This window comes from Sebastes umbrosus, chromosome 14 (assembly GCF_015220745.1).
Source record: "Sebastes umbrosus isolate fSebUmb1 chromosome 14, fSebUmb1.pri, whole genome shotgun sequence".
NCBI lineage: Eukaryota > Metazoa > Chordata > Actinopteri > Perciformes > Sebastidae > Sebastes > Sebastes umbrosus.
In genome coordinates this window covers 10,482,043-10,498,899 of record NC_051282.1, presented here as the reverse complement: position 1 = coordinate 10,498,899, position 16,857 = coordinate 10,482,043, and the positions used below count along the sequence as shown (strand labels likewise).

The 16,857-nt window shown below is 38.6% G+C and overlaps 1 protein-coding gene across 1 annotated transcript in view; it reads left to right on the top strand.

Moving 5' to 3' along the window:
* The window catches only part of plbd1 (phospholipase B domain containing 1), a 29,510-nt gene extending 12,974 nt beyond the window's left edge, over positions 1–16,536 (top strand). Inside the window, exons 6-11 of the mRNA XM_037792670.1 lie at positions 9,864–10,008; positions 10,172–10,372; positions 13,414–13,554; positions 13,643–13,828; positions 15,404–15,510; positions 15,623–16,536. Of these exons, the coding sequence (XP_037648598.1) occupies positions 9,864–10,008; positions 10,172–10,372; positions 13,414–13,554; positions 13,643–13,828; positions 15,404–15,510; positions 15,623–15,799 (957 nt within the window). The 3' untranslated portion in view covers positions 15,800–16,536. The remainder of the gene's footprint in view (positions 1–9,863; positions 10,009–10,171; positions 10,373–13,413; positions 13,555–13,642; positions 13,829–15,403; positions 15,511–15,622) is intronic.
* The last annotated feature ends 321 nt before the right edge of the window (positions 16,537–16,857 follow it).

The following is a 16,857-nucleotide window of genomic DNA, read 5'->3' as shown; positions in this document are numbered from 1 at the left end:
CAGTTTATGTAACATTATCATTTATGATGTCACAGAGGCAACATTCTATGATGTCAATGATAATGTTGCAGTTTATGTAACATTATCATTTATGATGTCACAGAGGCAATATTCCATGATCTCAATGACGATGTCACGGGAATGTTAGTTTAATCTGAATGACAGAAATCATTGACTTCATCAGAGGAACTATGACTACTACTATGTTGATGTAAATGTTTAAAATAAAATACACAATAGGTGTACGATAGTACAATAGTAAGTTCAACATACTTTTGTGCGAATAAACAGTTGTATGTGTCTTTTCGGACACACTGAGAAGTAATTAACGTCATTACTTCCCCCTTGCCGGTTCGAGACGCATAACCATGGTAACCTGTGCCAACCTCATGTGTCAAAATCGACGGTTTGTGAGATATAGAGTCTGAATTAATTTCAAATATTTATTAAACCGAGCAAAGTGAAATCTTATATTTACAGTTAAATTGAAGTGTTATTGATGTTACAGAACTGTCTGTCGACATGTATTATCAACGTTGTCTTCACTACCGCATTGCATTGTGGGATATTTCTGCCAACGTAATGTTCAGCGTTGCATACTGTAATATTTTACTGGAAATAGTAAGCAATTTGCGTACTATAGGTTTTATACTTAGGTTTCGGACCTACTAAAATATCTCACATACTGTTTTAGCGTACTAAATAGCATGTTAGTATGGAATTTTGGACACAACCACAAACTGTGATGTCACTGATGATGTCACAGTTTATGTGACATGATCATTTATGATCTCACAGATGAAACCACTGATGATGTCACAGGAATGTTAGTTTAGTCTGAATGAAGGAGATCATTGACTTCATCAAGGGAACTGTGAATACGACTATGTTAATGTTGATTAAAAAAAATCTAAATAAAGTAAAATATGCTACCTAAAAAAAAACACTAAGACAAATGAAAAGCATTAATGCTTAATGCATTAATGCTTTCCCTTCGTGGTTAATGGCGTTGCCTTGCGTCTGCGTCGGGCAACCTTCCGTCTGCTGCGAGTCTTCGGCCTTCGGTCCCCGTCTGCGAGTGGCCTGTCGTCCTACGCGTGGCAGTATCAACAAAACACTTGTTTTTTGATCTGTGATTGATGGGCGTAACGGGGGTTCTATAAGTAAACTTTCGACGACGTTCCCTGATGTCACTTATGATGTCACAGTTTATGTGACATCATTTATGACATCACAATGGCAACATTCCATCATGTCACTGATGATGTCACAGGAGAGTTAGTTTAATCTGATTGTCAAGACTTTCTGGCAATTGTAGTGTCCCATGTGTCTACTACTACTCTGTCAATCTCTGTGAGAAATCATTGACTTCATTGAATGAACTATGACTACTACTATGTTGATGTTAATTTGAAAAACCTAAATACGGTCAAATGTATCAAACTGTTCTAAGCCTTAAAGGTCCCATATTATAAAAAGTGAGATGTTCAGGTATCTTTTATTATTAAGCAGGTTTAAACAAGCAGTCAGGAGTACTATGCATGTGTGATGTCACAAATCTACGATATATGGAACATTTAAATGTAAATGTGTCCCAGTTTATTTCAAGTTGCAGTGTATGTGAATGACATCAGCTGACAGAAAGTAAACATGGACCTAAACTGTTGCCTAGCAACGCAATTATGTTGCAGTTCCATTGAAATGCACTAAAACGGAGCGTTTCAGACAGAGGGTGAATACAGGTATATGTCAGGCAGACAGCATGAGGAAAATAACGTTTTTTTTTAACATTACAGCATGTAAACATATGGGACCTTTAAAAAAATGAAGGGCACTGTCATGTTGATGCTTGGGCTACATGTTTATTGGCATAGCCTAGCGTCTGCGTTGGACAATTCTATGGCAAGCTGTTTTAACATTTAATAGCTAAGCTTGACTATCTGGAATTAACATTAGAGATATCCACAATTGCATTTTGATTAGTTGTAATGACATTAGAACGGAAAAGAATGCTGTCATATATAGCGGCACAGAATATCACAATTACTGATCAAATGCTTTGATATAGAGTAGAATACAATAGCATCATAAAGAGCGTGATAGAATGCTGACATATAGAGCTGAATAGACATTCCTATGACATCATCATTTATGATGTCACAGAGGCAACATTCTATGATGTCAATGATAATGTTGCAGTTTATGTAACATTATCATTTATGATGTCACAGAGGCAACATTCTATGATGTCAATGATAATGTTGCAGTTTATGTAACATTATCATTTATGATGTCACAGAGGCAATATTCTATGATGTCAATGATAATGTTGCAGTTTATGTAACATTATCATTTATGATGTCACAGAGGCAACATTCTATGATGTCAATGATAATGTTGCAGTTTATGTAACATTATCATTTATGATGTCACAGAGGCAATATTCCATGATCTCAATGACGATGTCACAGGAATGTTAGTTTAATCTGAATGACAGAAATCATTGACTTCATCAGAGGAACTATGACTACTACTATGTTGATGTAAATGTTTAAAATAAAATACACAATAGGTGTACGATAGTACAATAGTAAGTTCAACATACTTTTGTGCGAATAAACAGTTGTATGTGTCTTTTCGGACACACTGAGAAGTAATTAACGTCATTACTTCCCCCTTGCCGGTTCGAGACGCATAACCATGGTAACCTGTGCCAACCTCATGTGTCAAAATCGACGGTTTGTGAGATATAGAGTCTGAATTAATTTCAAATATTTATTAAACCGAGCAAAGTGAAATCTTATATTTACAGTTAAATTGAAGTGTTATTGATGTTACAGAACTGTCTGTCGACATGTATTATCAACGTTGTCTTCACTACCGCATTGCATTGTGGGATATTTCTGCCAACGTAATGTTCAGCGTTGCATACTGTAATATTTTACTGGAAATAGTAAGCAATTTGCGTACTATAGGTTTTATACTTAGGTTTCGGACCTACTAAAATATCTCACATACTGTTTTAGCGTACTAAATAGCATGTTAGTATGGAATTTTGGACACAACCACAAACTGTGATGTCACTGATGATGTCACAGTTTATGTGACATGATCATTTATGATCTCACAGATGAAACCACTGATGATGTCACAGGAATGTTAGTTTAGTCTGAATGAAGGAGATCATTGACTTCATCAAGGGAACTGTGAATACGACTATGTTAATGTTGATTAAAAAAAATCTAAATAAAGTAAAATATGCTACCTAAAAAAAAACACTAAGACAAATGAAAAGCATTAATGCTTAATGCATTAATGCTTTCCCTTCGTGGTTAATGGCGTTGCCTTGCGTCTGCGTCGGGCAACCTTCCGTCTGCTGCGAGTCTTCGGCCTTCGGTCCCCGTCTGCGAGTGGCCTGTCGTCCTACGCGTGGCAGTATCAACAAAACACTTGTTTTTTGATCTGTGATTGATGGGCGTAACGGGGGTTCTATAAGTAAACTTTCGACGACGTTCCCTGATGTCACTTATGATGTCACAGTTTATGTGACATCATTTATGACATCACAATGGCAACATTCCATCATGTCACTGATGATGTCACAGGAGAGTTAGTTTAATCTGATTGTCAAGACTTTCTGGCAATTGTAGTGTCCCATGTGTCTACTACTACTCTGTCAATCTCTGTGAGAAATCATTGACTTCATTGAATGAACTATGACTACTACTATGTTGATGTTAATTTGAAAAACCTAAATACGGTCAAATGTATCAAACTGTTCTAAGCCTTAAAGGTCCCATATTATAAAAAGTGAGATGTTCAGGTATCTTTTATTATTAAGCAGGTTTAAACAAGCAGTCAGGAGTACTATGCATGTGTGATGTCACAAATCTACGATATATGGAACATTTAAATGTAAATGTGTCCCAGTTTATTTCAAGTTGCAGTGTATGTGAATGACATCAGCTGACAGAAAGTAAACATGGACCTAAACTGTTGCCTAGCAACGCAATTATGTTGCAGTTCCATTGAAATGCACTAAAACGGAGCGTTTCAGACAGAGGGTGAATACAGGTATATGTCAGGCAGACAGCATGAGGAAAATAACGTTTTTTTTTAACATTACAGCATGTAAACATATGGGTCCTTTAAAAAAATGAAGGGCACTGTCATTTTGATGCTTGGGCTACATGTTTATTGGCATAGCCTAGCGTCTGCGTTGGACAATTCTATGGCAAGCTGTTTTAACATTTAATAGCTAAGCTTGACTATCTGGAATTAACATTAGAGATATCCACAATTGCATTTTGATTAGTTGTAATGACATTAGAACGGAAAAGAATGCTGTCATATATAGCGGCACAGAATATCACAATTACTGATCAAATGCTTTGATATAGAGTAGAATACAATAGCATCATAAAGAGCGTGATAGAATGCTGACATATAGAGCTGAATAGACATTCCTATGACATCATCATTTATGATGTCACAGAGGCAACATTCTATGATGTCAATGATAATGTTGCAGTTTATGTAACATTATCATTTATGATGTCACAGAGGCAACATTCTATGATGTCAATGATAATGTTGCAGTTTATGTAACATTATCATTTATGATGTCACAGAGGCAATATTCTATGATGTCAATGATAATGTTGCAGTTTATGTAACATTATCATTTATGATGTCACAGAGGCAACATTCTATGATGTCAATGATAATGTTGCAGTTTATGTAACATTATCATTTATGATGTCACAGAGGCAATATTCCATGATCTCAATGACGATGTCACAGGAATGTTAGTTTAATCTGAATGACAGAAATCATTGACTTCATCAGAGGAACTATGACTACTACTATGTTGATGTAAATGTTTAAAAAAAAATACACAATAGGTGTACGATAGTACAATAGTAAATTCAACATACTTTTGTGCGAATAAACAGTTGTATGTGTCTTTTCGGACACACTGAGAAGTAATTAACGTCATTACTTCCCCCTTGCCGATTCGAGACGCATAACCATGGTAACCTGTGCCAACCTCATGTGTTAAAATCGACGGTTTGTGAGATATAGAGTCTGAATTAATTTCAAATATTTATTAAACCGAGCAAAGTGAAATCTTATATTTACAGTTAAATTGAAGTGTTATTGATGTTACAGAACTGTCTGTCGACATGTATTATCAACGTTGTCTTCACTACCGCATTGCATTGTGGGATATTTCTGCCAACGTAATGTTCAGCGTTGCATACTGTAATATTTTACTGGAAATAGTATGCAATTTGCGTACTATAGGTTTTATACTTAGGTTTCGGACCTACTAAAATATCTCACATACTGTTTCAGTGTACTAAATAGCATGTTAGTATGGAATTTTGGACACAACCACAAACTGTGATGTCACTGATGATGTCACAGTTTATGTGACATGATCATTTATGATCTCACAGATGAAACCACTGATGATGTCACAGGAATGTTAGTTTAGTCTGAATGAAGGAGATCATTGACTTCATCAAGAGAACTGTGAATACGACTATGTTAATGTTGATTAAAAAAAATCTAAATAAAGTAAAATATGCTACCTAAAAAAAAAACACTAAGACAAATGAAAAGCATTAATGCTTAATGCATTAATGCTTTCCCTTCGTGGTTAATGGCGTTGCCTTGCGTCTGCGTCGGGCAACCTTCCGTCTGCTGCGAGTCTTCGGCCTTCGGTCCCCGTCTGCGAGTGGCCTGTCGTCCTACGCGTGGCAGTATCAACAAAACACTTGTTTTTTGATCTGTGATTGATGGGCGTAACGGGGGTTCTATAAGTAAACTTTCGACGACGTTCCCTGATATCACTTATGATGTCACAGTTTATGTGACATCATTTATGACATCACAATGGCAACATTCCATCATGTCACTGATGATGTCACAGGAGAGTTAGTTTAATCTGATTGTCAAGACTTTCTGGCAATTGTAGTGTCCCATGTGTCTACTACTACTCTGTCAATCTCTGTGAGAAATCATTGACTTCATTGAATGAACTATGACTACTACTATGTTGATGTTAATTTGAAAAACCTAAATACGGTCAAATTTATCAAACTGTTCTAAGCCTTAAAGGTTCCATATTATAAAAAGTAAGATGTTCAGGTATCTTTTATTATTAAGCAGGTTTAAACAAGCAGTCAGGAGTACTATGCATGTGTGATGTCACAAATCTACGATATATGGAACATTTAAATGTAAATGTGTCCCAGTTTATTTCCAGTTGCAGTGTATGTGAATGACATCAGCTGACAGAAAGTAAACATGGACCTAAACTGTTGCCTAGCAACGCAATTATGTTGCAGTTCCATTGAAATGCACTAAAACGGAGCGTTTCAGACAGAGGGTGAATACAGGTATATGTCAGGCAGACAGCATGAGGAAAATAACGTTTTTTTTAACATTACAGCATGTAAACATATGGGACCTTTAAAAAAATGAAGGGCACTGTCATGTTGATGCTTGGGCTACATGTTTATTGGCATAGCCTAGCGTCTGCGTTGGACAATTCTATGGCAAGCTGTTTTAACATTTAATAGCTAAGCTTGACTATCTGGAATTAACATTAGAGATATCCACAATTGCATTTTGATTAGTTGTAATGACATTAGAACGGAAAAGAATGCTGTCATATATAGCGGCACAGAATATCACAATTACTGATCAAATGCTTTGATATAGAGTAGAATACAATAGCATCATAAAGAGCGTGATAGAATGCTGACATATAGAGCTGAATAGACATTCCTATGACATCATCATTTATGATGTCACAGAGGCAACATTCTATGATGTCAATGATAATGTTGCAGTTTATGTAACATTATCATTTATGATGTCACAGAGGCAACATTCTATGATGTCAATGATAATGTTGCAGTTTATGTAACATTATCATTTATGATGTCACAGAGGCAACATTCTATGATGTCAATGATAATGTTGCAGTTTATGTAACATTATCATTTATGATGTCACAGAGGCAACATTCTATGATGTCAATGATAATGTTGCAGTTTATGTAACATTATCATTTATGATGTCACAGAGGCAATATTCCATGATCTCAATGACGATGTCACAGGAATGTTAGTTTAATCTGAATGACAGAAATCATTGACTTCATCAGAGGAACTATGACTACTACTATGTTGATGTACATTTTTAAAAAAAAATACACAATAGGTGTACGATAGTACAATAGCAAGTTCAACATACTTTTGTGCGAATAAACAGTTGTATGTGTCTTTTCGGACACACTGAGAAGTAATTAACGTCATTACTTCCCCCTTGCCGGTTCGAGACGCATAACCATGGTAACCTGTGCCAACCTCATGTGTTAAAATCGACGGTTTGTGAGATATAGTCTGAATTAATTTCAAATATTTATTAAACCGAGCAAAGTGAAATCTTATATTTACAGTTAAATTGAAGTGTTATTGATGTTACAGAACTGTCTGTCGACATGTATTATCAACGTTGTCTTCACTACCGCATTGCATTGTGGGATATTTCTGCCAACGTAATGTTCAGCGTTGCATACTGTAATATTTTACTGGAAATAGTATGCAATTTGCGTACTATAGGTTTTATACTTAGGTTTCGGACCTACTAAAATATCTCACATACTGTTTTAGCGTACTAAATAGCATGTTAGTATGGAATTTTGGACACAACCACAAACTGTGATGTCACTGATGATGTCACAGTTTATGTGACATGATCATTTATGATCTCACAGATGAAACCACTGATGATGTCACAGGAATGTTAGTTTAGTCTGAATGAAGGAGATCATTGACTTCATCAAGGGAACTGTGAATACGATTATGTTAATGTTGATTAAAAAAAATCTAAATAAAGTAAAATATGCTACCTAAAAAAAAACAATAAGACAAATGAAAAGCATTAATGCTTAATGCATTAATGCTTTCCCTTCGTGGTTAATGGCGTTGCCTTGCGTCTGCGTCGGGCAACCTTCCGTCTGCTGCGAGTCTTCGGCCTTCGGTCCCCGTCTGCGAGTGGCCTGTCGTCCTACGCCTGGCAGTATCAACAAAACACTTGTTTTTTGATCTGTGATTGATGGGCGTAACGGGGGTTCTATAAGTAAACTTTCGACGACGTTCCCTGATGTCACTTATGATGTCACAATTTATGTGACATCATTTATGACATCACAATGGCAACATTCCATCATGTCACTGATGATGTCACAGGAGAGTTAGTTTAATCTGATTGTCAAGACTTTCTGGCAATTGTAGTGTCCCATGTGTCTACTACTACTCTGTCAATCTCTGTGAGAAATCATTGACTTCATTGAAGGAACTATGACTACTACTATGTTGATGTTAATTTGAAAAACCTAAATACGGTCAAATTTATCAAACTGTTCTAAGCCTTAAAGGTCCCATATTATAAAAAGTGAGACATTGAATTACAATTAATTTTTATTAATTATTACACGGCTTTGTTGAATACACGATTCTGATTGGTCAATCGCTGTGTCTGTTATTTCTTTGTAGCAGACCGTTGCTATGTATAACAGACCGTTGCTATGGGCTCAGTTCTGATGTCGGACTCTGACGGACCGTTGTGAAATAAACCCCTTCAGGTTGATGCAAGACCTGTCGGGGTTTATTTCACAACAATGACCAGCTCGCTGTACATTGTCCCTTACTTAATTAACAATATCCTTATTTTTTTTCCTTAAGTGGCTTCAAATTACATCAAACATATTTACTACATAGTGGAGCACTGCCACATTTACATTGTGTACCAGGTTTTGCAAGATGACCCTTACACTGAAATCCAAGATGGCATTTTTTATGGTGTTCGACATATATGAAATAGAAAAATCCACGTCTTTTTCTATGGTTTTATTCACATATCCCTGTAACTGAGAGCCTGATATTGTGTGTTTTGCTAAACATTGGTAATCACCAAACAGTCCATGAGGCAAAAGAGCTTAAAGGGACTATTTGTAACTTTGTACACGCATAAATGTAGCGGGTCGTCACACATGCGCGCTCGCATATGCACGTTCGCGTGTAGCCGCTGTACCCTCCTCCTCTGCCTGCTCGCCTTCACTCAGACAGCTCAGCTCGCTCCAACTCTAGACGTGAACGCGCGTTCACTACACACTGCAGAAGAGTTAGTTTAGCTCTGAGAATATCTAGTGAATGTACAGGGGACGTTTGTGCAGAAATAAAGGCTGCAACTCCTCCAGACCAACAGAGGTTTTCCGTGTCTTGTGAAGTGACGGAGCTCTACAGAGATTTACGTTGTCTTCTCGTTACCGACCGGGTGCCGGTGTCTCCTCTGCTCTCTCCGGCTGCGGTAGGAGAGAGCAGGAAGACACGCTGCAGAGCCCCGCTGCTTCAGCCTGCACTTAGGCAGGAAAAGCCAACACTAGGATCAGATCTAAATCATGTTCATGGAGAGACCTTCGTCTAGTCAGCTAACATTACTGCCAAGCAGCTGAAATATAGAGTGATATTGTGGTTTTAGCTGACGTGTGTCGCCTCACTGTTTTGAGTGATGCTTGTTCAGGTATATTGAGAGCGAGCAAGCGTGAGCCCGACGCTGACTTTCGTTGATTTCACGGCCACAGGTGTCGCTGTTAAGAAGCATTTCTGAAAGTTACAAATAGTCCCTTTAAAGATAAGATAATGAAGTATGGCTCTGAGGTGTTCGAAATCTGATTCACATTGACACAAATTCCAGTCATTTCTGCTGACACAGGAATACCGTATCGATCGACTGTTGAGTCTGACTCCACTTCTCTGTTTTCTGACCGCCCCCCTTCCCCTCAGATCCTGCCAGGCTTTGAGAACCTCCTGTTTGCCCACTCCAGCTGGTACACTTACGCTGCCACAATGCGGATCTACAAACACTGGGACTTCCGCATCACTGAGCCCCACACGGCCACTGGGAAACTGTCCTTCAGCAGCTACCCTGGTATGTAGTATGTAGGCCCCAGGAGTTCTCCGAAACAAGAGTTCTTCAAAGATAACAAGGACAGCAGTGAAATGGTAGCGATTTGTAATCACAGTTTTCCACACAACCGTGGCTTGTTTGTGAAGATTGTCAGAAACGCTCTCAGGTTAATCTTCGTCTTCAGGTTTCCTCGTGTCTCTGGATGACTTCTACCTCTTGGGCAGCGGTCTGATGATGACACAGACCACCAACAATGTCTTCAACACCTCCCTTTTTGACACAATCACTCCCAACAGCCTGCTGTCGTGGCAGAGGGTCAGGCTGGCTCACAGTTTGGCACATACCGGAGAAGAGTGGGCCAAAACCTTCTCCACGTACAACTCTGGTGAGTGATTTTATATTTATATAGCACTAAGCATAGTTACAAATTATTTTAAAAGATGGCAGTAACATGATGAGACATACAAGTATAACATAAAGCAATGGGTCAATAACAGTTAATTAAAGACCATTTTATTCAAAGCAAATCAATAAAACTGAATGAAATGAATATATACTTACACTACTGCCAACCTTTAGTTTCCCAAAGCATACCAGTGTATTAGATCTGTTATTCATTCATTTGACCTTCCAGGCAGCCGTTGGAATACATTTCTTTTAGCACAAAATTAAAATCAACTTGCTTAGACCTGATACTTATAGGGGAACTCCACCTAATTTACAGGCAGACAAAGTCTGTTTACAGGTCTCAGGGAGAACTACCGCAAATGTGAAAAACTGTTGTAGAAAGCCTTTTGTGTCTCCAGAGGGAGCTGCGTGTAATCTGATAAAGATCCTTAAGTGATGTCACTTGAGTCAGCATCGGTTGTGTCTGAAGTAGGGCTGTCAATCGATTAAAATATTTAATCACGATTAATCGCACATTTGTTTATCCGTTCAAAATGTAGCTTAAAGGGAGATTTCTCAAATATTTAACACTCTAATCAACATGGGTGTGGGCAAATATGCTTGCTTTATGCTAATACATACATATATTTATTATTGGAAATCAATTAACGACACAAATAAATTACAAATATTGTCCAGAAACCCTCACAGGTACTGCATTTAGTATAAAAAATATGCTCAAATCATAACATGGCAAACTGCAGCCCAACAGACAACAACAGCTGTCAGTGTGTCAGTGTGCTGACTTGACTATGACTTGCCCCAAACTGCATGTGATTATCATAAAGTGGGCATATCTGTAAAGGGGAGACTCGTGGGTACCCATAGAACCCATTTTCATTCACATATCCTGAGGTCAGAGGTCAAGGGACCCCTTTGAAAATGGCTATGCCAGTTTTTCCTCGCCAAAATTTAGCATAAGTTTGGAGCATTATTTAACCTCCTTCATGACAAGCTAGTATGACAGTGTTGGTGTCAATGAATGCCTTAGGTTGTCTAGTTTCACATGACATCAGTATCTTCACTCTTTCTAACTGAGCCCGTTACATCCTGAAAAAAACGCAAATTGCGTTAATGTGTTAAAGAAATTAGTGGCATTAAAACAAATTTGCGTCGTGTGTTATTATCGACAGCTCTAGTCTGGAGACTACAAGTTTGAAAAAACATCTGAGGATGTGGAGTTAGAAAGAAGTGAGCTCACCTGGGGCCTCGTTACAGAAACTGAAAGTCTGAAAGCCTATCTTATCTCAGGATGATTTCAGGATGACATTATTGGTATTTCAGAAACATGTTTCCTAACTGCATTTAAGACAAAAGCCTATCTTATCTTAGGACAGGAATTCATCTATTACAGAACCGTCCTAATTTAGGATTCCTACCTTGGGAAATCCCTAAATTAGGACGGCATAGACCCTGTCCTAAATTCAAAAGAAGTGCCAGAAATGGCAGCAGCACTGTTGTTCGGTCTGTATGCCAGTGACAATGAAGATGGTATATATGGTAATATAATGATTGAAAGGCTACTCAAACCGCATGATGCTGCTTTAAATTTTCTGGCTGCCATGACGATTCATTTTGAATTTGTTCTACGTGCTACGTCCATACTTGCTAACCTTGAGAATTTGAGTTTCATAGACTTTGTTTCCTGCATTCTGGTGACTTTTAAAGAGTGAAAATAACAAAATAATAAGTACGCTGCAACAGTATTTCTATTTTAAACAGGCCTACTTTTAATTTTACTCTTAATTCTCAGGAAAGAAAACTGTCCCTCTGGCGAATCTCTGTTATAAACTAGGCTAATATTCATCAGTTCTCATTCATTCATTTTTTGAGAATTTCTTTGAGAGGCTCTTTCAGACATAACGCGACAACGACACCACTGCACTCTGAAACCCGTTATTTCCAATAGCTTGCACCACGACTGCTTTGCTGTAGGGCTGACCCGAATGCTTCGAAGCTTTGACCGTCGCCATGGTCATCAACCTCCAAATCAGTATTCGAATGCTTTTCTTTTTTTTTATAAGTATGTAATAATAAAGTATAAATTCCCAAATAGCCCATGAGATAAGGAATAAAAAACATTATTCATATTCAACATCAATTATTATTAGTTATTCTCAGACGGATATCGCTGTTTGTTGTGTGTAGAGGTGCGTGTGAGTACAGCAGTGCGGCAGCGGCAATGTCCCGGGTAATGAAACGGGGGAGATGGAGACAGACAGACAGACAGAAGGACATGTCAGCCAAACCATGCCGCGGTGTCGCGAGCAACTCTCCACCGCAGGGAAAAGTCATTTGGTGTAGCTCTATTGCCGTCCGGGTAAAACCAGTAGGGTTTATTGCTTATACACGTTGTAGAGTGCCAGAAATATGCTGAAATAACTAAAAGGAAAAAAAGGTGCGATAAATTGCCATAAATCGGTAGAAATGTGGGAGAACTGTGACCTCGGGAGGAAACCAGCAGAGGGCAATGAAAAACGGGAGTCTCCTGGGAAATTGGCAATTAAGGCTACGTCCGGCTCTGGAGAGGCCCTACGAGGGCTCTGCCAGTGGTTGCACGGATCATTCATCATTTCTTTGTCCATAGTAGCAAGCTAGCAAGCCAGTGACAAGTGAGAGCTGTTGATATTATAGCTTGTCCATCTCGAGTAGTTTACCGGTATATTTGAATCAAAGATACAGGCATGACAAGACAAGTACCGACTGAAGATCAAACTTACACTCATAGTTCGGATTTCTTAAGTTAAGTTAAGATAGGAGGTCTGAGATAGGATAGGACACTGCCATGAGTTTAGGAATTGCTTCTGTAATAGGAAGACAGGATTTTTCCTATCTTTGAAACTTCAGATAGGACTAGCAGTTTGGATATTTTTGTGTAATGAGGCCCCAGACCTCTGCTGCCCGCTCCTCATCTGTGCTCGAGGCTACATTAGCATGCATGGAATAGAAAAGACGATATTTCTGGCTCTGCTTGTGTAGGTACCTACAACAACCAGTACATGGTGTTGGACAGGAGCAAAGTGAAGCTGGGCCACAGTGTTGATGACGGCGCTCTGACTGTGGTGGAGCAGATCCCCGGGCTGGTGGAGTACTCTGACCAGACGCAGGCTCTGCGCAGAGGTAACAACAGATCTCCTGTTTTCTACAGTATTTGTTTCATTTGGACATTTGTAGAGTTTCTCTTTCCCGCTGCCTCCGTTCACCACAGGTTACTGGCCGTCCTACAACGTTCCCTTCCACCAGAAGATCTACACGCTGAGCGGTTATGGAGAAATGTGGGAAGAGCACGGAGAAGACTTCTCTTACGACCTCTGTCCCAGAGCCAAGATCTTCCGCCGCGACCAGGCCGATGTCAAGGACCTGGATTCCTTGAAGCACATCATGAGGTTTAATGGTGTGTGGCTCTGTCTCGTTTTGTTTCTGACTCACATTCAGCTGGTTCTCCATATCAACTGGAACCTGCATTTCTTACGTTTTCATAAGAAAACATAAGTGACATCTTTGTTAACTGATTGACCTAGCTTCACCAGGTAATCATGAGTCTCTACTTTGCATATCACTAAACGGTAGATCTCAAATAATACTCATATTAATGTTGGTCCCACATTTTAACCTTTTCCACTCTCCACTCCTCTTTTTCATAGACCCATTTTTGTCTGTTTTAAGGTGGTACAGGGGGTCTTTAGGGGGAGATAGCAGGTCAACAGTAGATGTTTCATAGAAGTGGTGTACATCATCTGAAAGCTGGGAATCTGAAGATTAATTTGAGATGCAGCTCAGCACTGTGTGGCAAGTTGCTCTAGTCATAAATCAGAAATAAATAAAAAAAAAAATAATTAATTAAAATAAATAGTGTATAAGGGCTTAGAACATTATGATACAAATATATGATGGTCATTCCTATGCTCTATTATGTTGCTGCAATTTTGGGGTTGATACCATTTGTTACACAGATTTGGTGCTAAATTTAACCATTTTTTTACCACTTGAGAATTGATAGAAAATGATCAATAATCCCTCCAAAATATCACATTAAGACACCAGGACCTTGAGGAACATCATATAAAAAGCCATGCTGTGATTTGGGATCAAAAGCTTTTGACATTTGGAGATTTCTGCAAGAATTGTGTTTTTTGGCGATTGGATGGCGAGAATTTGTGTTCTAGAAACTGCTCATAAACCCCCTTATTGTCAATCTACCTAGGAAAGCCATCCATCCTCTGAATGCTTTAGGTCTCTAGTTTGTGGCTGTAAAGTTTCATGAGGCTGTGATTATCCTAGAGGTCACCACAGGTCATTTTATACAGTGAAGTCAAGTTTTAAAAAATGGTCTCACTACAATGAAATGGCTACTATGGGGACTAACAACATCACACATGAATACAATTGGGTTAATTGGATCCATGAGAGTCTCAGCTTTACAGTGATACCCAATTTATGTAATTCCAAGACTGATTAGGGACCCCAGTATGCAGAAATATTCAAACACACCATTATAGAATAGGCAAAAAATAAAACACATTTATACTGCATTTAAGACAACTGCATGTTTTTGCCCCACACTGCATGTGATTATCATAAAGGGGGCATGTCTGGAAAGGGGAGACTTGTGGGTACCCATAGAACCCATTTTCATTCACATATCTTGAGGAACCCCTTTTGAAAATCGTCATTCAAGCTTTTCCTCGCCAAAATTTAGCGTAACTTCATAGCACTATTTAGCGTTCTTCCCGACATGCTAGGATGAAGTTGGTACCAATGGATTCCTTAGGTAGTTGTTGTAGTTTCATATGATACCAGTACCTTCACTCTAGCTCTAAAACTGAGCCTTCTACAACCTCGGAAAAAAGTAAAGTCGGCGCCCTCAAGGAGTGTAAGAGGTTAAATAAAGATTAACTTAGCCCAGAAGATGACTTGTATATTTACCAGTGTCCACATGATTAATGTTACCATTGTTGTTTCTTTTCAGACTACAAGAAGGATCCATACTCCAAGGGTGACCCCTGCAAGACCATCTGCTGCCGTTGCGACCTATGGACAGAGAGGCCTACACCAGGAGGTTGCTATGACACTAAGGTAGTGCCCTGTCACCACAGTGATCTTGCATAATAGTAATAGAGGTCACTTGTAAAAACCAAAGGCCTTTTAGCTGACATTTTCTCTGGTTCCTGCGTTGTTCTCCGTCCAGGTGACAGATTTCAACATGGCTGGGGACTTCCGTGCGGAGGCAGTAAACGGGCCAACGACACAGGACGGACTCCCGCCGTTCATTTGGGATAAATTCAGCAACATCAGCCACCAGGGTCTGCCGCAGTACTACAACTTCACCTTCGTCCGGATGCAGCCTCTTCTCTTCAAGCCATGAGGTGGGATTCTGTCTGCCTGATGCTTTCAGAGTAATGAGTCATGAGTCATTTGTTTTGTGGTTCACACATCCGTTTACACACGGATGATTTTGAGTTTAATTATTGCTTTAAAGTTTCAATCTCACAGATCTCCATTTGGTTCTCTTTGGTGATAAGCGGTAATCGCAGGTGTGTTTTTGGATCTCAATCCCAGCGATACAAACAAATGCTTTCTTTTGAGGTTTTACATTTTATGAGTAACAATACCTCCTTCTACGTGATAAAATGCAAGATGTCAAACTGCCAATCAGATTTTAAATCAGTATTTTAACGTGTGTATGTATTATTTACTTTGGGATTACAGTAGAGATCAGTATATACCTGCAACCATTTGTGCCTTGAACACTGAGACTAACTTAATGATTTTTTGAAACGCAGAATCAATGCACTAAATCAGTGGTCATTTTTTAAATCTTTTTTTAATGCTTGAATGTCTTCATGCATGCAAACACTATAATTTCAGAGGTAAATGAAACAATCAGTGCAATGTCATACTCAGGGCTGTTGATCTTCTCTAGTGCTGTGATTTATGTGCGCCTATTTCTTATGCTGTGCAAAATGAAAAAATATCTCAGGTTTAAATGTTTGTATAAGCCTGTGTTTCTTATTTAATGTTATGTGTAATACTGCACATCTGTATCATGCCATCATTTCATGTGTTCATTTTTTATTAAAGTTTTACAGTGGTACCAGCACAGTCTTACAAATGATCATTGCTGCTGTCAGCAACAAGAAGTCACGGAGATAATGAGATGCTATGAGACCCACAGCTGCCTTATGATATGATAGTACGACAAATATTAGTATGTCGTTTATGAATACATGTTGTAGGAGCCATGGATATATTTCTGTTATGTTTGTTTATTGCTCATCTCGCCTATTAACCCATTTGAGCCCAACTACTGTATTTAGTATGATCAGGGAAAAAAACATTTGTTCTGATTGGTCTAAAGTCTTGAAATCTGGTGCAGACATATGGTGCCTTCAAATGAAACTGGTGAGCTTGTGTTTACAACAT